This window comes from Dipodomys spectabilis, unplaced genomic scaffold (assembly GCF_019054845.1).
Source record: "Dipodomys spectabilis isolate Male_0828 unplaced genomic scaffold, ASM1905484v1 ptg000512l, whole genome shotgun sequence".
In the NCBI taxonomy this organism is placed as follows: domain Eukaryota; kingdom Metazoa; phylum Chordata; class Mammalia; order Rodentia; family Heteromyidae; genus Dipodomys; species Dipodomys spectabilis.
The window spans coordinates 1,003,468-1,025,234 of NW_024871189.1; the positions used below are offsets into that span (position 1 = coordinate 1,003,468).

Sequence of the window (21,767 nt, forward strand, 5' to 3'; positions counted from 1 at the left end):
TTGCCTGTAATCTTAGCCAGGATAGAGAAATACGTTTTTTTTTTTTTTTAAAAAATCCCAGGCCTCAAGGCAAAAAGGGCTGTGGCTGTGGCTCAAGTGACAGCACCTCAACACCTGCCTGGTGAGCGTGTGACAGGAAGCGCTCAGGTCGTCATAAGACTTCTGCAGCTGCACTGGTTGTCATAGCCCCAACGTAGAGGCTGCTTGAAGCATCTGTGAATGGCCCTGGGAAAGGATGTTCTTGGACATTGCTCAGTGAGAGAAGCTTGTTGTGGAAGGTCCCATCAGGGTGAAGTGCCCAGGCAGGGCAGAACTGCAGATTAAAATGCAGTTTGGGGGCTGGGAAGGTGGCTTAGTGGCAGAGTGCTTGCCTTGCATGCTCGAGGCCCTAGGTTCGATTCCTCAGCACCACATAAGCAAAAAGAAAAAAGCCGGAAGTGGCGCTGTGGCTCAAGTGGTAAGAGCGCTAGCCTTGAGCTGAAGAGCTGAGGGACAGCGCCCAGGCCCTGAGTTCAGGCCCCACGACCTGACCCAAAAAAAATAAAATAAACTGCAGTTTGGGGGCAGGGAATGTGGCTTAGTGGCAGAGTACTTGCCTAGCATGCATGAAGCCCTGGGTTCAACTCCTCAGTACCACATACACAGAGAAATCCAGAAGTGGAGCTGTGGCTCAAGTGGTAGCTAGCCTTGAGCAAAAGAAGCTCAGGAACAGTGCTGACAGTACCCAGGTCCTGAGTTCTAGCCCCAGAACTGGCAAAACATAAAAATAAAATGCAGTTTGGTGGGAAGGTCCTGAGGGGAGCAGGTGTGGCTGCTAAGGACTGTGGGTTTCTTGATTTGGGTGATGAAATGTTCTGGAATTCAGAAGGGGAGGTTGCTCAGCTTTGTGACTCTACTAAATGTCACCCAGTTGCTCTTTAAGATGGTAAAAGTGATAAATTTTACATGTTTTATTCACAAGCTTAGAAAGTAAAGTTGGCTGCCGGGAAGGACAGACTTCTGGGTGTCAGACATGTCCCCCCAGCTCTGTGGTGCTGGCCACCTGGGGGCAGAGGCAGACAGCCACCCCAGGAGGACCTAGGATGTGCATGATTGCTGAGCTGCAAGTGCCTGCAGGGCCCTGTGCAACCTTGTGGCCACAGTGCCCTCCTGTGCATGCGCTGTGTGGCCGCTGCCCACTTGGCCTTGCCACTTATGTCATCCTAGGCAGAGGAGGCATTGCTAGATCTGAGCTCCAGCTTGGTCCACTGCAAGCAGGAAGACAGGAGCTGGTCATCTGAGCTCTGCTACTCTGGCCACGGGTGGCCTAGTGCGGGAGAATTCTTTTGCTCTGTTTATTTTGATTTGCTTTTTATGTTTTTGCTACTACTGTAGTTTGACCTCAGAGCCTACACTTGCTCAGCTTGTTTGCTCAGTTGAGGCTGAACAATGATTCCACCTCAACTTTTTGCTGGAGTTAAGAGTCTCTCAGATTTTCTGTCCGGACTGGCTTTGAGCTGTGATCCTCTGAATCTCAATCTTCTGAGTAGCTAGAATAGGCATAAACCACCCGTGCCCAGCTGCAAGGGAGCTTCTTAAATCTAGGTGCCATGCAGGGTGACCAGGAACTTGTGGGCTCCAGCCCTGTGCCCCAGCTTGGGCACTAAGGCACCTCTCCCTTCTCCATAGCTTGGGGGGGAGGGCGGGCTGGTTCAGGACGCAGGGCTGTCAGTGAGCCAGCTGTGAAGAATGCGGGCCATGGGGAGCATTCTTGTCCGGTGAGGGTCAGCCACTCCTGCCCTGCATGCTGTCTACTCCAGTGGGCCTAGCACTGTGCTGCTGTCTGTAATGAAACGCTGTGTGTGAGGGGGGCGGGGGCGAGCATGTGTGATACCGTGTGCGATGGCTGCACTGCCTGCCCTGTCCGCCTGCCCCTGGGAGAGGGACTTTGCCTCCAGGACCAAATCGTACTCACCTCAGACTGAGGCTGGGTTCAGGGCTACAGTAGTAACCAGAAACCTTTTTTTATTTTTATTGTTTTGTGCCAGTCCTGGGGCTTGAACTTAGGGTCTGGGTGCTGTCCCTGAGCTGAATTTTCACTCAAAGCTGTCCCTCTACTGCTTGAGCCACATAGCTCCACTTCCAGCTTTTTGGTGGTTCATTGGAGATAAGAATCTCATGGGCTTTCCCACCTTGGCTGGCTTCAAACCTCGATCCTCGATCTCAGCCTCCTGAGAAGCTAGGATGACAGGCGTGAGCCACTGGCGCCCAGCAGTAAGCAGAAATCTTTAAGGCAGAAGTGGGCGAGGGGAAGGGGAGGTGGCTCACCAGCAGCGACCTCTAGCCTCACTCAGTGGAGGGCTGAGAGGAGGGTGTGGTCTTGTTCTCTGGTGCTATGTGTGCTTATTACACTTTTATCCCAAATGACACATGTTGCCCGTGACAAACACGTGCCCACTGGGGTCTCTCCTGCTTCCCACACTTGCAGACAATCCCGGGGGGGGGGGGGGGAGGGAGATTGAAGCCCTCCTCCAGCACTCCGCCCAGCCCCCCTCCCCCCTTCACAGCCCTGGCGGGCAGGACTGAGGCTGACTCATCATCCTGGGTGTGCCAGGGGCTCCTGCCCACCCCCCTTCCTGGGCCAGCCCCCTGGCTGAACCGCCTGTTGCTGCTCCTCTGTTGGCTGTGTGCCCTGGCGGTCGCTCAGAGGCTGCTCTCCACCGTGGTTTACCCTGGCTTGCTCACTGTTTGCTTTGGCATGCCTGGGCCACACCTCCCACTTTGAACCCAGTTTTTCAAGTTTAGGGCCCACCTGTGCAGTGACACCAGGTCCCCAACGGATTGGCAGTCCGCCTCAAGAAGAGGGTGGGGAGAGAGTTCACAGCCCCCTGCAGTGGCCTGGGAAGGACTGCCCACATGGAGAGGGGGTCTTGGAGCCTACCAGGGGGCTCTGCCTCGCATCTCCCCGGACCGAGGCCTGCTCTGCCCTGGAGCCCCTCGCCCTCCCACCTCCCAGGACCATGAAGGGCACAGGAAGCAGCGGGTCTGACTTGCAGCTGCTTGTCTGGAAGAAGTCACTACCCCTGGCCAGTGCCTCCTGCAGATGCTGGGGCATGGGGTGCCGTTCACGCCTCTAGCCAGTGTGGGACACCTGCAGCACCTCAGGGGTTAAGTGCTGGTGAGACTGTGCACACACACTCCATGTGCACGTGGCCTCCTGCAGCTGCTTGTAACAGGCAGTTTAAAAATTCACCGTGTGGGTTGGCTTTGCACAGCCCCGGCGTGCAGCCAGCTCAGGGCCGTGTGCATACCCGGCGCTTTGCAGCTCTGCCTGGGCATCCCCATGTACACCCACCGTTTGCTTAGGGCTCTGAGATGGAGGGTTTCAGCCAGTGGGGATGCAGGGTTCTGGGACAGTGCAGCACAGCCTTGGCGGAGTGGTGCTGGCCTTTGCCTGGTCAGAACCCCATAGAAGCCTCACACCCACTGGGCACGGCCAGTTCCTGTTCCGTATTTGCTGCTTGGTGATTGTTTCTTCATGTTGTTCACTGTGTGTACCTGTGCCAGGCAATGTGTGTTTCCCACTTGACCTGGCTGCTAACTTAATTCTGAGGCCTAAAGAATGTTTGACGCATTCTGGGCTGGGCAGGCAGCTCCGCGGGAGAGTGCTCACCTGGTAGCACGAGGCCCTGAGTTCCATTCCTCAGCACCACACACAGAGAAAAAGCCACAAGTGGAGCTGTGGCTCAAGTGGTAGAGTGACAGCTTTGAGTGGCTACGGGACATTGCCCAGAGCCTGAGTGTGAGCCCCAGTGTCCGCAGAGTGTATGCGTGCCCACGTACACGCTGTGTGAAGAGCCGAGGGAGCTCCAGCATGGAGACTTCCAGGGCGGGTGGTTGGTCAAGGTTGCTGCTGCTTGCACTGTCCCCCTTGTTCATGGACTTCACCCCTCTCAAGGGCGAGCAGCCTTGGGGGCCGGGCCCTGTGTTCCAAGAGTGACGGCAGCACCAATGAGGCCAAATAGTTGGGTAGACTCCCCTAGCCAGGTATCCCGGACTAAGGCCAGCCCCAAGTATCTTCTGGGTCCTGAGAGCAGGAGGTAGATCCAAGACACACACACACACACACACACACACACACACACCCATAGAAACACGATAACCAAAACCCGAGCAAGGCTCTGGTGTGTTTGGTGGGCTTTCCGGTCTCCACCGCAGTGGCTGATCAACTGAGTGCTCACTCATGCCGAAAAGCAAAGGGCACATGGTTCTCGGCAGCTCACCTGTGACATGAGTGTGGGGTAGGCTTTGGGTTTCCTGTGCCACAGGCCCTCCCATGGTCATGGTGTGCCAGTCAGAAGGCGGTGTGTGTGTCTGTGAGTGTGTGTCCTGGTTGCAGCCCAGGCCTCTTTCCATGAGGTCTGTGCTTGTGGACTTGTGCCACCCCACCCACCTCAGCTCAGAATGCTTGTCTCACTGGGCGTGGGTGGCTAGCTACTCAGGAGGCTGAGATCTGAGGGTCATGGTTTGAAGGCAGCCTGGAAGGAGGGTCTCCCATGAGACCCTTCTCTCCAATTAACCAGAAAACTAGAAGTGGTACTGTGGCAGGAAGTGGTAAAGTGCTAGAAAAAAGAGCTCAGGAACAGAGCCCAGGCCCTGAGTTCAAGCCCCATGATCAGTAAGAATGCTTGTCTCGGTGCTGCCCTCCTCCTTCTACCCCGTTGGCCCAAAGGAGAGGTAGGAGTGGGACTTGTGTCCTCGGCAGTGAAAGACTCCCTTCCTCTGCACATGAATTCCGATCGATTGTGGTCACAGCTTCATATCAGCCATTGGAGGCCACCACAGGGGGTGACTGCTGTCTGGTTCCTACGGGGGCCAGTTGCTGCTGGTTGCGTGGCAGTGGTCAGGCCTGCAAGCACTCCGGTCCCTGTTGCTGGGCGGCCGTAACATCCAGCAGCAGGCAGGAGCCTGTGCTCACTTTTCCGTGGAGGTGCCCGCGTGCCGTGGCACTTGGTAGGTGTTACCGGGTTGACAGGTGGTCTGTGCACAGTGTAAGGTGTCTGTCATAGTGACCCTGCGGGGAGGGTGTGGGTGGACCGGTGAGTCCTGGCTCTGGTCACTCATGTTCAGCTGTTCTGCCTTGCTTACTGGGAAGCCAGGAGGCTGGTGGGGCTTTTCTAGTAAACTTGATAAAGGAGACTTGTCTATAAATGTACATCCTTGGCTTCTGTGGTCCTTAGGTTAAAACAGCCTGGCAGCTCACAGAACTATGAGAGGGCTCTGTGGAAGCTGGCCTGTCCAGAGCCCAGCTGGCTTCCTGGGAGAGAAGTGACATCAGGGTCCAGCTGTCATCTTGGGGGACGCGTCATCTGGTTAGGCTTCCTGTGGAGTTTGTCAGAGAGCTTGTTGTGATTTTTGGCTGGGCCTTGGTGGGCCCCACAGGTCTCCTCAGTGTCTGTTCTGCCACTTGGGGCCTCAGAGAACCCTGGAGAGAAGAGTACTGCCTCAAGCGAGACTTAGGGACAGGGCTTGACAGGCCAAGCTAAGCCTGCTGTCCACAGCACAGAGTCTACACAGTGCCTGCCAACCAGGCAAGCAAGTCAGGACCACCAGGTTCTCTCACCTTGAGCTGCAGTCCTTCGCCTGGCCAGTGAAGTTCACCCCCCCCACACACATGTGCCTCACGGGGGCAGACAGCCTTGAGGGTCTCGGGACAGGTGCCATGCCTGCCCCCGGTGTCGATTTGGAGGCAGGAGTTGGGCTCTGCTGACCTAGACACTGTCCAGTGGAGGAGGAAATGTGTCCCCTGCCTCATACTTCCCTCTGGCTCTCTTCATTTGTGAGCTGCCTTCCTTCTGCAGGTGGGCCAGGGCATGCTCCATCCTGTCGTGTTGTATGCTGGGGAAGCTTCACCCAGGGAGCCCCACAGCTAGGGCTGCGGCATCCTGCCTTCCTGCAGGGCAGTCTCAGCATCCCTCAGCTCTGCCGTGGTTTTCAGAGAGGCAGAACTGGGCAAAAGAGCGGTCCCTCTGGGCAAGTGGGCCTTGGCTACTGACAGCTTGGAGTTGAGGAGTGAGCCAGGCTCAGAGATGCCATGCAGCCTCACCCTGTTCCCACAGGCTGGGCCTCAGATGGTCACAGTCTGCAGCGCACATGCCCTGCCGCACCCCGGTGAGCCTTGTCTGCTGTGCACAGGCTGTGCGCCGGGGCTGGGCCCTATGTGAGGCAGGTGGGCATTGGTGTGCATGTGACTGACCGTGAGCTTTGTGTGTAGACACATGCTCATGCCTCTCCTGTGCCTGGGCTGGAGCGTGTGTATACAGGAACTGCTGGTCTCTAGGTAGCAGGTAGGGGTCTGGGCAGACGGACCACAGCCCCTAGGCTGGCCTATGGTGTCTAGGCCCAGAACCCGGGCTGTGATGTGTAGGGTTTCTAACTTTATTTCCTCCTGCTGTGTCCAGGAGACGTCCTCTTCCAGATGGCTGAAGTGCACCGGCAGATCCAGAACCAGCTGGAAGAGATGGTAAGTCTGACACCCCTTCCTTGGGTGCGAGGGACCAACAAGGTGAGCACAGTAGCTGGGGATAGTCAGGCTGGCTACGTGCTCTGGCCACAGGTCCTCTGATGCCCGTTCAGGGTCTTGTCACCACACTCAGGCAGAGGTGTGCTGCCTAGGCTTGGGACACAGGTCACATAAGTCATCCTGAGCAGCCCAGGAGGTAACTCTCAAGGTCTCAGGGTACAGGAGGAGCCTTGAGGTGGGAGGTGTAGGCTGGGCCAGGGTATCATACTAGGCTGGGACCAGGTGAGGCCAGGGAGCCCTCTCCTGAGGAAGAGCCACATGCACCCCATGATAGGCCTAGTCAGGTCCCAGATTTCCTCTGTATACCCCTGTCAGGGAAGCACTGCTGGCCCTAGGGGGCCCATGTGGCCACCCAGGGTCCTCTGCTCACAGGTCAGGCGGTGTTGGCATTCAGGCTGCCCCAGCCCATGCACTGCCTTAGAGCTGATTGCCGGTCTCTTCTCTCTCTGTGTCCAGCTGAAGTCTTTTCACAATGAGCTCCTCACACAGCTGGAGCAGAAGGTGGAGCTGGACTCCAGGTACCTGAGCGTAAGTACCCTGCCCCGTACCTGTGGGCCACCTCTGCAGGCCTATGCTTCCACATGCCTCCCCAGGCTGAAGATGTTTAGCTTCTGCTGGGTTCTTATCCACGGGGGCTCTGCCAGAGCGCTTTCTGTGTGTGCCCCCAACCCTGGCCAACCGTTAGCAAGAGGATGGCATGGTACTCCTACACTCCTTTGACCTAAGTTCACTTGTGCCTCAGCTGGTGGGAAGAGCAGGGCCGAGGCCCCTGGCCATATGTCCTGTACCTCAGTGTCAGGAACAGGTTCGATTTTTGTCTTTAAGGCGTGTGACCTGCTTCTGATGGGTATTGCTGAGGCCCACTGTGGGGACCCCTCCTCTTCCTGTCCCTGCCAGCTGCAGTCTGAGCAGCTTGGGAGCAGCACCGAGGCTCACAGGCTTCTGGGTTTTGTTGTGGGCTCTTAGGCAGCACTGAAGAAATACCAGACGGAACAGCGGAGCAAGGGTGACGCTCTGGACAAGTGTCAGGCCGAGCTGAAGAAGCTCCGCAAGAAGAGCCAGGGCAGCAAGAATCCACAGAAGTACTCAGACAAGGAGCTGCAGGTAAGGCCCCCATGCTCAGCACGGGCCCTCCCACCCTGCTTTCAGGTTTCTGGATGGTTCTTGGCTGCAGAAGCAGAAACTCAAATTAAGCTCTCCCCTGTGCCTCTCGACTCCCACCCAGGAGCCAGACCCCAGACCGTTAACTAATCAACTGTGATCGCCTGCCCCAGGCTTGCCAGTCAACGGCATCTGTGGCGGCTCCTGGGGCAGCTCGTTAGTGCTGCTCCCCCTGTCCTGCCAGCACTGCAGGCGCCAGGTACAGAGCAGGCTCCAGTCAAGGATGTTGTGGCCTAGTGATGCCACAACCCTGGACTCGCTTCCTGAAACAGAGCAGGCCCAGAAAGCCCTGGCCTGTTCCTGAGGGCCTAAGAAGGCTGGTAAAAGAATGGGAAAGAAGGCAGGGCAGCCAGCTTGGAGAGGAGGTACCTGAAAGCCCCAGCCAATGAGCAGGAGCTCCTGAAGCACCCTAGGGTGCATGGGTGTGGTTCTGGGGTTAGTCCCTTGCCCGGGAGCCCCATCCACCTGTGCATGAGTGTGTATGTGCATGTATATATGTGCGTGCATGTGTGTGTGTGTCCTGTGGTGTCTGTAGTGCTGGTGGTGGGATCGGTTTTCCTTCCTTGACCACGCTGAAGCTGGTGGTCTGGGTGAGCCAGCCCTGAGAAGCCTGAAGGCCTGTGGGGTCACCTGGTGAGCCTGGCTGCCTGGGTAGATGAAAACAATAGAACAGGAGTGGAGGGGAGCCCAGAGGTCCTGTGACTGACCCCGTTGCCACCCTGTAGCTCTTGTGCTTTTTGCAAGATGGACAGAATGGCTCTTGCCTTGCCTTTATTACATCAGATATATTTTCTGGGTCTAGATCTGTTTTCAGTTGTGTGTGTATATGTGTGTGTGTGAGAGAGAGAGACAGAGACAGAGAGGGAGAGACAGACCGACCGACTGACCTGGGGCTTGAACTCAGGGTCAGGCATTGTCCCTGATCTCTTTCACTCAAGTCTATCACTCTACCACTTGGGCCACAGCTCCACTTCCAGCCTTTTGATGGTTCATTGGAAATGAGAATCTCATGGACTTTCCTTCCCCGGACTCAGTTTGAACTGCCATCCTCAGATCTCAGCCTCCGGAGTAGATGGGATTACAGGCATGAGCCACCAGCCCCTGGCTGTGTTTTGCTCAGTTTTAGTGGCTGCCATGAGCTATGTCCACCTCTGCAACCATGTGCAGCCCGAGGCAGGCATGGCTGGGCTTCCTTGAGCCATCTTGAGTTGTTCTTCAACAGCTTCCCCAGCGAGGGTTGAAGAGTACACACACACATACACACACACTCACACATACACACTCACACACACTCACACTCACACAGAGTGGTGTGTCCATTTTTCTTTTCTCCCTGACCTCTGGTGGCTTGGCCAACAGACAGCATTGCCCTTGACTGTCCAGGAGGGTAGCGGTCTCCACAGTACAGGCCCTGATTGGTCAGCACAGACAGGACTCTGGTCAACCTCCCTGAGAAACTAAGCCAGGCAGGGCAGCACTTCTCTGAGGGGACCTTCGGACCTGGTGTGGCAGGCTGGTGACGGTGCACCAGCCCCCAGCGGGAGCCAGGCCTGCCGCCCTTCTCCTCCAAAGGTGCCGTCAGCATATACAGCATACAGTCTGGGAGTTTCCAGTGTATTCCTGGACATGTGCATCCATCATTCCAGTCAATCTTGGACCACTTTTAGTAACCTCTCTGCCTGCTCCCCTCCAGCTCACTATCCCAGCCACCACCTACCTGCCTTCTGTCTGTCCATGTCTCTGTTGTGGGTGTTGACTGTGGCCTTTCATATCTGGCTTTTAGCACTGAGTACTGTTCCCAAGGTTCACTCTTGTTCTTAAGTGTCAACACCTTCCTCCCATGTGTCAGGACATTGCTAGGCTTTGGGGCATCAGGGTCTTCCTTCTCACAGATGAACAGCTCTCCCTCAGAGTCGGGCCTTTCCTCTGCCACCTGAGGCTGAGATCCATTGCTGGTACCCACACGGGCTTGCTGAGGCCCAGCCAGGTGGAGGCGGAGGCTGAGCACTTGGCATCTCCATTCTGCTTCCTTTTCATTCTGCCCTTGCACATCATTCTAAAGCCCACCATTTTAGGGGAGCCCTTACCACACACCCCAGTTTGCTGCCTATCCTCTCTTTCCTGGATCCCAGGTGGTCAACAGCCCAAGGAATGGGATTTGCAGGCTGGGTGTGCAGTGCCGTGACTCCTCTAGTCTTTCCGTGGCATGTGGGGCTTCGTGGTCCTGACGTACAGAACCTGCCCCGGGCCACCTGTGTGCTCTCCTCCTGGGCCTCTCGGCTACCTCTAGTGTCTCAGCAGACCTGGTTCCTGGCGAGACTGAGTGTGGAAGGGACTTGAGGGCTGTGGGGTGTAGCTTCAGCCTCTCTGTGCTCTGTGGTCTTGGGCCTGGTAGAGCCCTTTACTTCCCTCACCTGCACATGCGGGCAGCAGCTCAGCTTGCCGGTAAGGCTGCTGCAGATGCCAGGTGCAGAGTACTGGGCCGCAGAGCTGCAGTGCAGTGGCAGGGCTCACCTAGTGGCTCGTGGGTATTCCTCCACGGTAAATGTGGGTGATCCCAAACCAGAGACGCCTGTCTCCCCGGCAGCCTGACCAGCTGTGCCAGCTGGGGTTGCAAAGCCACAGCTGCTGAGCTCTGGGATGTTCAGTGTCTGAGCAGGTGTGGAAGACCGGTGTGTGTTTACGCCCTTCCATCTGTCTCCATCCTGCTGGATCACAGCCTGAAGCTGGGGTGCTCAGAAATGATGCTGAACTAGGGCTGGGAAGGTGGCTCAGTGGAAGAGTGCTTGCCTTGCATGCATGAGGCCCTGGGTTCGATTCCTCAGCACCACATAAGCAGAAACAGCCAGAAATGGTGCTATGGCTCAAGTGGTAGAGCACTAGCCTTGAGCTGAAGAGCTGAGGAACAGCGCCCAGACCCAGAGTTCAGGCCCCACAACTGACAAAAAAAAAAAAAAGAAAGAAAGAAAGAAAAGAAATGATGCTGAACTTGTAGCCAGTTGTGCCTGAGGCCCATGGCCCTCCCAGGCCCAGGGGTAGGGCCTGGAGGAAGCTCAGTGTGAGGATGTGGGTGACCAGGGGCTGGCCGTGCTTGGTGTGAGGGCTCACAGGAGTGTGGTAGACAGTCGCCAGTGCTGTTAGTGCCGGGGTTGGGTGTGCCTGGCCACCTGGGGCTGGGTGCTGAGACGCCTCAGAGGGCCTCAGCCTCGGGCCCTGGCCTCTGGTGCTTCTCCTTGGCCATGGCTCATGCTGGCCTTTCCTTCCCAGGCCCTAGGTCAGCCTCTGGACCAAGGCTTTCCTTTGTCCTGTCTCCACAGCAGAGCTGGGGAGCGCTCTCCCTGCCTCCTGGCTCTCAAGGACATTCAGTCCCTCTCTACGCGCCCTGACAGGCTGTGGCAGCCCTGGGATGGCTGCTTCCTGCCTTGGCTTCCCTGTTTGTGAAGTGGGGTGCTCTTGCCTGCCTTCCTCATCTCATCGTGGATAGGAAAAGCCCTGTCTCCCTTTCTGTCACTTGGGTGCTGTCTTCTTCCTCTCCAGCCCTTCCTTGTTTCTTTATGGAGAGTAGTGCTTTGGCCCTTAACCAGGTAGTGTTTACGTTCTGTGATTGTTCCCCAGACAATCGCGCCTTCCTGGGAAGGGCTGGGTCCTGTACTGCTGCCCCCGTCAGCAGGCTGGCTCGCTGTGGACAGTCTGTGCGTGCTCAGCGCTGCCGGCTTCTTAACAGGAGGAAGCCAGTGAAGGATAGGCATTTTGTCTACAAACCCCTCATGGAGGCCAGAGGACAGGGCAGGGTGCCCTTTGAGTCCTTTACCCCACGTCTGAGTTTGAGGGTAGTGTGTGCTTGGTGTACAGCTAGACTGGGTCCTTCTTTAAAGGAAAAAAAAAAAAGACGGGAGCTCAGGGCCTCCTGCTCTCACTTGGCTGTTTTATTCACTGCTGGCCACTTGAGCCATGCCTCCTTTCCAGCTTTTTAGCTGATTAGTTGGAGATAGCGTCTCAGACTTTTCTGCCTGGGCTGGCTTCAAACCTTGATTCTGAGATCTTAGCTCAGATTGCAGGTGTGAGCCTCCATGCCTGGCTCTGAGTACCTCGAGCCGGGCGGGAGGAGTGCTGGACTGCAGCCATCTGCCGGCAGCCTTGCTGGGACACCCTGTCCGCCAGGCTGCTCTGGGACCCTGGCCACTGGGACAGTTCCTTCTGGCCCCACGCCTTTGCCAACCTGGCCCCGGGGCCAGAGTATGACTTCCGCTCTGGGTGTAGCTGCTGGGGGCTAGGCAGAGCACCTCCCTTGAAGGGGAGGAAATCCCTGGGCCTGTGAGCAGAGTTAGCCTGGGCCAGTTCTGCTGGAGCTCCGCCCTGCTCCACCCCACCCCTCTGCAGAGCTGCACTCCCCCACACTGGCTGGCCTTCAGGGTCTTTTGGGTCTTGGGACTTCAGCAGTCTTGGCTACCAGGAAAGGGGCCTTCACTTCTGGAGGGTTCTTTTTTCTGTTTGCCTCTGTACCTTTGCCCTCAAGAGCATCTGGGGGGGTCTCAGTCCTGTGACTTTCTCCCCTAGTGGACCAGAGCCAAGTGGGTCCTGGCTACAGGATGTCTTCACCTGTCAGGCAGCTTGGGTCCATCCTAGGATCCTGAGTCAAGCTAAGCCCACGCTCCAGCGCCTGCCGCTTCTGTTGCTGTTGGAGGGAAAGTCTGTGCACTAGACCTGCTTGCATCCCCGCGCCCCTGCTTTTCTCAGGTGTGGTACCACAAGCGCAAGGGGAAAGGCTCCACGATGCAGTTGTCAGATGTGCGTTTTGCTCGGTACCCCTGAGAGAGGAGCGGTTTGCTGGGGCGATTAGTCTCTGGGATTGCTGGTGGGGCTGGAGCCTGTGCCCAGGAACAGGGATGTGATCACCAGAGAGATCCCAAGGCCCCCGCACATCGGAGCCGGAGCCCACGGACTTAGAGGCCCCCGAGTATGTGCTGCTCTCCCCAGCAGCCTTTCTGCTGTTGGGCTCCAGCAGAGGCCAGGCCCGCGGCCCCGGCTGGGTGAGGACAGGCCATCCGCAGGGCCGAGGTCACTGCCTCTGGTGCTAAAGGGAACAGAGACGAGGCTGCTTGGGGTGGGGAGGCTGAGAGCCTCATCCTCCCCGGGAGGAAGGCCGACCATACACCCAGGTCTACAGGCCCCGGCCGCCTCCATGCTAGGCTGGATGCAGCGGTCACGCTCTCAGGAACAGCTTGTAACTAAGACCGCATGTTGGGATTTCGATAGAAGGAACTAATTTTAATTGTAGGTCAGGGAATAGGAGCTCAGAAGCATTTGGGGCACTAATTAGGACACGGGGTGTTTATATAAAGGAGAGGATGTTGTAGGAGCCACCCCTTGGCCTGAGGGCACTATCCCCCCAGGCACCTTGTTCCCTGGTACACATGAAGTGTGAAGGGAACGCGCTCCCCAAGGGACAGTGGGCATCGTGCGGTAGAGGACGTGTGTGTGTTCCTCAGGGTGCTGGGCCAGCCACACCCACCTCAGGAACCAGAGAGGCACGGCCAAGTCCATGAGCACCGGGCAGCAGAAGCCAGGTGAGGCCTCCATGTCAGCCAGCCTCTGCCGTTTGCTCAGGCACGACCCACAGTCCACCCCATTCCCCAGTGGACCATGGGCCTGAGGGTGCCAGCATGATGGAGGGGAGCCCGGCTCCCTGGGCGCTAGCTGTGGCCTAGCCCCAGGAGGTGGGCAGTGCCTGAACCTCTTTCTGGCCAACCTGTTCCCTTCCCCAGGGACACAGGTCACACCGGCACCCTACGGGTAAGTCCAGAAGGCAGCCTGTACCCCCGCGGGCCAGCATCCTTAGAGCTTCTGACCAAAGCTGGGCACACTGGGCCCAGCCCTCTCTGTAGAGCCTGCAGGCTGGATCTCTCAGGTTTTGGTTTGTCCCATTAGATGCCTCCCCCAGCCTAGCTCTTGTAGCAGGCCGTTGTGAATATGACAGTCCTCTGCTCTCCCCCCATGTGACCGCAGTCAAGGTGGGATGTGCGGGGCTGGGCCTCAGAGGCGCCTGGTCTGCGAGGGGAATCTGCCAGCACCGAAGACATGTCTTGCAGGGTGGGTCGGAGTTTGAGGAAGCGTTGTGCAGGCTCTGGGCTCAGGGGAGGGGTAGCCAAGAGCTCTGTACAGTACTGGAGCTCCAAAGACCATGAGAAAGCCCAGCATGGATCAGCTAGAAGTGGACAGATAAGCCAGCATTGAGCATGGGCAGGCCCACAGCCCCACTGAATCACCCTGGTGTGGGTGACCATGCCATCTGAGGCAAGAGGGTGACAGCCCCGAATGGCCCTGCCTGAGCAGCCAGGGTTCTTAGAGGCACCTCCATAGCCGCCTGTGCGGGGACCCTGCAGGTGCGGGGACCCTGCAGGTGCGGGGACAGAGGGCCTGCCCCACGTCCACCACCTTCCCTGGGTCTGGCTAGTAGGACACCTGTGCCTCTAGAGAGATACCAGGAGTCTGCCCAGGTCAGCCTTCACCTGTCCTGGCTGAACTGATTGGAAAGGAGGAGGTGGGCGCAGCCCTGGCTGGCCTCTAGAGCGTGGTCGTGGGGCCTGGGCCACACGTGGGCATCCCTGCATCCTACGAACCTCTGTTTTCCGTGACACAGCTGGTCCGGTGGCCGTCGCACCTCTGGAGTCTTGAGTCGGTTGTGTTGCCCACAGTGGGTTTGCCTGTTTGAGGCCCAAACTCCCAGATTGTGGTCTGAGAGGGGAGAGAACCGTTCTATTTAAAGGGCTGTGTAATTAACAAAGCAAAGACAAAATAACCATGGTTTAGATCTTCAAAAAGGATAATAGCAGAGGCTGGGCCATGGCTCAGCGTGTCGGGGGGTGCAGGCACGGAGCCCACTCTCATCCTTTCCCAGCTGAAGGCAGTCCAGACTGCAGAGCAGACACTGCCTCTCCTCAGGATAAGGACCAGCCAGGGGTGGAAAAAGGAGTGTGGGAACCCCGAGGCTGCAGGTCCTCCGTGTCAGGACCTGGCCCTCCCCAGGGGAGAAGGTGGCAGCTTGATCTGTGGCCACCATCCTTGGTCAGCGTGTTCAGCCCTGGTGTGGACAGAGCAGCCAAGCCCCTCCTGCGCCAAGCGCCCCAGTGCTCCACAGAGTGCTGGGCGGGACCCTTGGCCTGTGCATGCCGGGCGAGATGGGACCTGCTGCTCACAGACACCCCTTGTTGATCTGAATCAAAGCTCTGGGCTCCTCCCCCAGGAAAATTGAGGTCCTGGGATTTGTGGGTCCCAGAAGCCTGCCAAAGATGTACCCAGAACACAGTTTACCTTAGTCCATTTTCTCTTGCTTTAACTGGACACCCGAGGTTAGTTAATGGACAGATTCGGGAGTCGGGGGGATTCAGCTCATGGTCCTGGGGGCTGGTGAGTCCAAGAGGGAGAGGCCTGGCATCTGGTGAGGCACGTGGCGAGGAGACAGAGCGGGGCTGCCAGCCCACATTCCTCCCAAAGCTGCCAGAGCCGTCCTGGGGCTGCCGTCCAGAGCTCATCGGGCTCCGTGGCCTCCAGAAGGCCGGCTTGGCTGGAACCAAGAGTAACAGATTATTCTGGAGAGTAGGGTTGACTCTGGGGGCAGACATGGCACATCGAAGCCACGGCGACAGTCCTCACGGGGCACTGTGTCTAGCCCTTCCATCTCCAGCTGTCAGCGGCTCTGGGCCCCACAGTGTCTGGGTCCAGGCCTTCCAGATCAGGGGAACCATTGTCTGGTACTGCCAGACGCCAGCCCGAGTGTCATTGAGGGCCTTGCTGGCTCCCCTGACACAGGCCAGCATGCCATCGCGTTCTGAGCTGGCTCCTTGCAAGAATCGCTGCTCCCCGTGGTGACAGGAAGGCCCAGCCTCATGTTCTCACTCATGAGCTGGGCCACTGGGGACTGCCGAGGTGGTTGAGAGACATGGGAAAGCCACACCAGCCATCCGAAGAGGAGCCACAGCAGCTTCAGATTGTTCTGGAACACCCTCCCCCACTCTGAGTCACCAGCTTGCTTTGGAGAAGAGACACGGTTTCCAATCACTTCTGTTTTCTCGGATTACAGGGCTGTTCAGCCCCGGGTGACTAAGTGGGAGCGTTCTGTGGGTCTCGAATGCTTTCAGCTGGGAGTTTCTATAGTGCTGTTGCCATAGCACCCAGCTAAGCAGAGAGCCTCCCGGCAGCGTGGGGAGGGTGGGGACAGCGGGCCCTGGGCCTGAGGTGGGGGGGACGGGGACAGGCTCAGGCACAGTACCATTTTGAATGGCCTATTGTAGGGCCATCCACAGCACGGGCCAAGCGGCGTTCTGTCCTCTGTGCGTTTCCAGAAAGCTCCAACGCTCCCACCTTGGGGTGCCCCATCCGCCCGCTGTTTGGAGCAGCCTGGAGCCCTGCTGAGGTGGCTGCTGTCTCCTCCCTGTCCTCCTTCTGCCCCTCTCACAAGGCGATGCTCCTTGCTTGGCCTAGATTTCCAGGGTCTGCCTGGCGAAGTTGTGGTCTCCCTCCCTGAGGAGGTGGTGGCCTGGAAAGGAGGTCAGGCACGTTGGCTGTCATTCCTAGACAGAAGTGGCAGCCACATGTCACTAGCTGTGGCCTGAGGGCCTGTCCAAGCTCAGTACCTAGACAGAAACTGCCACTCCCAGGGTCCGTGCAGCCCCCACACGGGCTGACATCCAGGTGGGCATGTGGCTTAAGCCTGACCACAGGGTTCAGGCACCTTGTCCCATCCCGTGTCTTGTCTCTCCCCAGCCCTCCTGGGGGCTCCTGTGGTGACCTCTGGGGCTGCCAGTTGATTTGGGGGTACATGAGTAAGTAGAAATAATACAAATAAAAAACCACCCCAGCCAACACCGGTTGCTGCCAGACCCTGCTAATGAAGCCAGAGCCCCGTGCCACACTGCACTCCAGGGAGCAGAGGCCTCCACGTGACGGCGGCCACAGCCTACAAACCCAGAAACGCTGTGGGTGGGCGGCTGGCAGCCTCTGGGCCTGTGTAGAAGGTGCCATTCTCAGGGAGGGAGGACCCAGGGGGCCCTGCGGCCTGGTTTACGCTGCTGTCCTGGGTGACATCTTTCTCTGAAGTCCTTCAGATAATAACCTGCACAGAAGCTATTGAGGTGATGCCCCTGCTCCTCTCAGCACTCAGTGCCCCTTGCAAGTGGTCAGGTCTGCTGCTGAGCCCCTCAGGCCTTGGGCTGGACATAGAATGACCACCAAGCCCCCTGAGCCTGGCAATAGCTGGAGAAATCTACATCTCTGGTGAGCCTTGTCTCCTTCCCAGCTGCCCTGCTCTAAGCCCAGCCTCTCCTTGTGCCCCTGTGTGTAAGGGCAGGACCAGGGAAGAGCCCTGGTCTTCAGAGTCCTCAGACGGAGCGAGAGGGACTCCAGGCTGCTGTGGGCCCCATACTGGGTATGGGCAGGTGCATGGGTTTCTCTCCAGGCCCCCTTGGGCATCTCCTCTTTCTTCCTGAGCACACCTGGCCTCACCCAGGCCCGTTCTACCTTGAGGCTCGGGAAAAGGAGTCCCTAGGGTCCCCTGGCTGAGCTCTCGTGGGTGCTGCACCCACACTTCTCAGAGAAGCTTCAGTGTGCAGGGGAGGCTCTGGAGCGGGAGGCGGCCCTGACAGGAGCATATTGTGTAACCAGAGGAAAAGTACTCAGTGTGTGGAGGAGAGGGAGGAGGCGGAGGCAGCAGCCTCCACCACCATGACCCACGAAGCTGGATGGCTGGATGGTGCCCAGGCTGCCCCCAGGCCTTTCACTGGTCTCCTGAACCGCCGTCTCTTGCTTCCTAGGCTCGTCCTGGCCCCTCACACAGGCCCCGCGTCTGGGCTGTGATTTGGGGTGGGGGCAGCAAGCCAGCTATTTTGAGGCCCATTTCAGTTGCTCCTCGGGGGGGGGGGGAGGACGGGGTTTCGTGTGAAGGGGTGGGAGTCTGCAGGGCAGAAATGTTCTGTGCCAGCCCTGACCTTGGGGCACACTTAACACTGGCTGGCAGCAGAGCTGTTGCACTGGTAGCTCTGGTAGAGACAGGCCTACACCCACCTGGTTCTCCCCCCCCCCATCCTTCCAGCTGAGCTCTGCGTGGGGAGGGACCCAGGGAACAGCCTGCTCTGGCCCCCTCTGCCGCCCACGGCTCCGCCACCCACCCACGCTGAGTCAGCTCTGAGGCAGCTGTGAGTCAGCCCTGGCAGCGGCGCCTGCCCCCTGCCGGAGGACGGCCTTCTTAGGAAGCGGTGCTGCAGAAGCTGCTCCTGGACGGAGACACAGCCCTGGGCGCTCTGTTCTGCCCTGGGCGGTGGGGCCCCACCAGACCACCCTGCACCTCCTCGGCCGAGTGCATGCCGGGGCTCTGCAGACGTCACTGCCACCCACAGGCTTGCTGGCACTTTGTTCTCGGATCCTCATTTGCGTCCCAGCCCAGGTGATCCAGTCACCCTGACAGAGGACAGATTGGACTTCCCGTTAACTGACAAGGTGGTTGGCAAGTGTTGGCATGGGAACTACGGGAAACCCGAGGTCTGTTAGCCACTCAGTACAGGTGCCACAGACCTCAGGTGCATCATCTCCCAGCCAGGTCACCGAGCAGAGAAGTCTTGAGGGAACAGGCAAAGCCCACCCTACAGGCCACACTGACCTCATGGCTCTTCCTTACAACTCCTCCTCTCCTGGGGTTTTCTGTCTCACGTGTCACAAAGGTGTGGCCAGTTGTCCAGTGGCCTCTTAGTGTGAATTGTTTGAACTGACTTTTTTGTTTTGTCAGTCACAGGGCTTGAACTCTTGGGCCTGGGCACTGTCCCTGAGCTCTTCAGCTCAAGGCAAGCACTCTACCACTTGAGACACAACACCACTTTTGGTTTTCTGGTGGTTCATTAGAGATAAGTATCTCACAGACTTTCCTGCCTGGGCTGGCTTTGCACCTCAATCCTCAGATCTCACCCTCCTGAGTAAGATTACAGGCATGAGCCACCAGCGTGCAGCTGCACTGACTTTAAAGACTAGTGTTTGGTGAAGTTTTGACACCATCCCTCCGCTTGCTAGGCAGGCATTCTACTGTTTGAGCCACTGTTAGCCCTTGGTCTGATTTCTTCTTTGCCTGGGCCTAGACTGTGGTCCACTTGTTTGATGACAGACACACTCCATCTCCAGCTTTCTCCTTTCTCTTTCCCCATAGTACATTGACGCCATCAGCAACAAGCAGGGTGAGCTGGAGAGCTACGTATCTGATGGCTACAAGACAGCCCTCACCGAAGAGCGCCGAAGGTTCTGCTTCCTGGTGGAGAAGCAATGCGCCGTGGCCAAGAACTCTGCTGCCTACCACACCAAGGTGAGCAGCGCACGGTGCAGCTTCACACACTGCACACACTAGTGTTCTCTGGAGTATGCCAGGGTAGCGTTTGGTCTCTGTCTAACAGTGCAGTAATACCAAGATGCGCTCACTGTTGTAGAGAGAATCCCAGGAGGAAGTGTGCAGACACTCCTTTATGCCAGTTGCTGGGGCTTGAACTCACAGCCTCTGGTCTCACTTAGCCTTGTTACCCAAGGCTGGAGCTCTATCACTTGAGCTGTGCTTCTAGTTCTAAGCTTTTTGCTGATTAGTTGGAGGCAAAAGTCTCAAGGATTTGTTTCAACTGGCTTTGTACCTCCATCTTGAGTGCTGAGCCTCCTGAGTAGCTAGAAATTAGTCATGAGCCACTGGTTCCCAGCTTTGTAACGTCTTTTTTTTTTTTTTTAACTCTATTGCTTGGCCTTTCCTCCTATTTTCCCTTCCCTAAGTTTTTGTTTTTGATACTAGTACTGGGGCTTGAACTCAGGCTTGCATTCTTGTTTGCCTTTTTCACTTAAAGTTGGTGCTGTACCACTTGAGCCACATCTCTACTTCTGCCTTTTTGTTAATTGGAGATATGAGTCTCAGATTTGTCTGCCCAGGCTGGCTTCAAACATGGGTCCTTAGATCTCAATCTCCTGAGTAGCTAGGATTATGGGTGTGAGCCACTAGCACCCAGCCTCTCTCTCTTTTTTTTTTTTTTTTTTTGGTCGTGGGGCTTGAACTCTGGGCCTGGGCACTGTCCCTGAGCTCTTCAGCTCAAGGCTAGTGCTCTACCACTTGAGCACACTTCTAGGTTTCTGGTGGTTTATTGGAGATAAAGAGTCTAATGAATTTTTCTGCCTGGGCTGGCTTTGAACCGCAATCCTCAGATCTCAGCCTCCGGAGAAGCTAGGATTACAAGTGTGAGTCACAGGTGTCTGGCCTCCCCTACTTTTAAAGTGAAGATGTGCCTTAGGGACCAGCATGGGACACTGAGGCACATATTCCCACAAATGTAATCTGGTCCCTCTGGTCTGGGGCATCACGGAGACAAACATCCCTTTTCCCCCAGAGGCTTCTCCACTTGCCTAGGCCTGCTCTGGCTGTGGGCAGGTGCAGATCAAGGGCAGGACGGCATCTGTGTTCTTGGTGTGGGAGGGTCCTCCGGCCATGCCTCTCCTCCGGCTGAGCCCCTGCAGTCCCCACAGGGAGGGTTCCTGGTATCCAGGCATCCGCCCCAGCTTGAGGAGCATGACAGGACTCCCGCCTGCGTCCTCCATGCCTGGACTCCACTGCACAGGCCGTGTGGGGAGGCCAGATGCAGGTCCTCTGCGCCCTCTAGTGGGGACCAGGCCCGTGTCAGGTCCTGATTGGCTGCTGTAAAGCAGCCCTTACAGTCCTCTCCGCATAATGCCATCAGAGCAAGGGCTGCCTAGCCCATGGCTGGGGCCTTGCACAGCTGCTGCCAGTCCCTGAGTTCCTGCAGCAGACACAGGACCCCTAACGCCAACCTCAGCTCCATGTCCACTCTATGTTCATGCACTTGGCGCTGTGTTGGGCATGCCCCCACCGTGTGCCCCAGACGCCCCAGGGTAGGCTGGGAAGAAGCAGTGAGCCCTTCTTGTTTCCCGCTGGGGCCACCTTTCTGCAGCTCTGGCAGCTGGGCTATTTCTCCTTCCTCCAAGCCACTGAGGTCCCCTTCACCCTGGCGTCGTCCTGACTGCACAGCTTCACCGGTACACAGGGCCCTTTTCCACAGCCACGCTTGCATGGCTTGGGCTCCCAGGTGCCCCGCCTCACTGTGGGGTGGCAGAGTGGAGCACCTCGGCACCCATGCACTCAGAGGGACCTGTGGGCTACGCCGCTGCCGGAGCCGGGCCGGCCTGACCCCCTTTCCGCCCGCTGCCGGAGCCGGGCCGGCCTGACCCCTTCCTGCCCGCTGCTGGAGCCGGCCGCCCTGACCCCCTTCCCGCCACACAGGGCAAGGAGCTGCTGGCCCAGAAGCTGCCGCTGTGGCAGCAAGCCTGTGCCGACCCCAACAAGATCCCAGACCGGGCCGTGCAGCTGATGCAGCAGATAGCCAGTAGCAACGGCGCCATCCTCCCCAGCGCCCTGTCGGCCTCCAAATCCAACCTGATCATCTCAGACCCCATTCCTGGAGCCAAGCCCCTGCCGGTGCCCCCAGAGCTGGCACCATTCGTGGGGGTGAGTCCTGGGTCTTGGGGAGTGTATGGAGGGGAGGGTGGTCCCCATTTACAGTAGCTTGTCCACCGAAGGGCAGGGCCCTTATGGGGATAGAGGGTTCCTTCCCGAGCTGGCCCCCAGCGACGCCCCGCCCCTGCCTCCTCTCCCTCCAGCGGATGTCTGCTCAGGAGAATGTGCCCGTCCTGAATGGCGTCGCAGGCCCGGACAGCGAGGACTACAACCCCTGGGCCGACCGCAAGGCTGCCCAGCCCAAATCCCTGTCTCCCCCGCAGTCTCAGGGCAAGCTGAGCGACTCGTACTCCAACACACTTCCCGTGCGCAAGAGTGTGACCCCGAAGAACAGCTACGCCACCAGTAAGGGGCCGCGGGAGGGTGGGGGGCGGGGCTGGAACCCCGTGTGACTTCCCAGGCCTCAGTGGTGCTACAGCCTGGAAATCTGAGGCCTGTGTGAGTGTGTGCGCGTGTGTGTGCATGTATAAGCACGTGCCTCCTATCCGGTGTACGTGTGTACCTGTG

General features: G+C 57.8%; 1 protein-coding gene across 9 annotated transcripts in view; it reads left to right on the forward strand.

Moving 5' to 3' along the window:
* The window catches only part of Baiap2 (BAR/IMD domain containing adaptor protein 2), a 164,335-nt gene that overhangs the window by 35,987 nt on the left and 106,581 nt on the right, over positions 1-21,767 (forward strand). For 7 of the 9 annotated variants that reach the window (XR_006145910.1, XR_006145911.1, XM_042669971.1 and 4 more), the window contains exons 4-9: positions 6,441-6,502; positions 7,019-7,090; positions 7,529-7,666; positions 18,912-19,064; positions 21,027-21,251; positions 21,404-21,605. Coding sequence is in view for 7 of the 9 variants with exons in the window: in XM_042669971.1 (XP_042525905.1) it covers positions 6,441-6,502; positions 7,019-7,090; positions 7,529-7,666; positions 18,912-19,064; positions 21,027-21,251; positions 21,404-21,605 (852 nt within the window). In the remaining 2 variants the exon portion in view is untranslated. The remainder of the gene's footprint in view (positions 1-6,440; positions 6,503-7,018; positions 7,091-7,528; positions 7,667-18,911; positions 19,065-21,026; positions 21,252-21,403; positions 21,606-21,767) is intronic. The other 2 variants (XM_042669976.1, XM_042669977.1) reach the window with 1 other exon arrangement.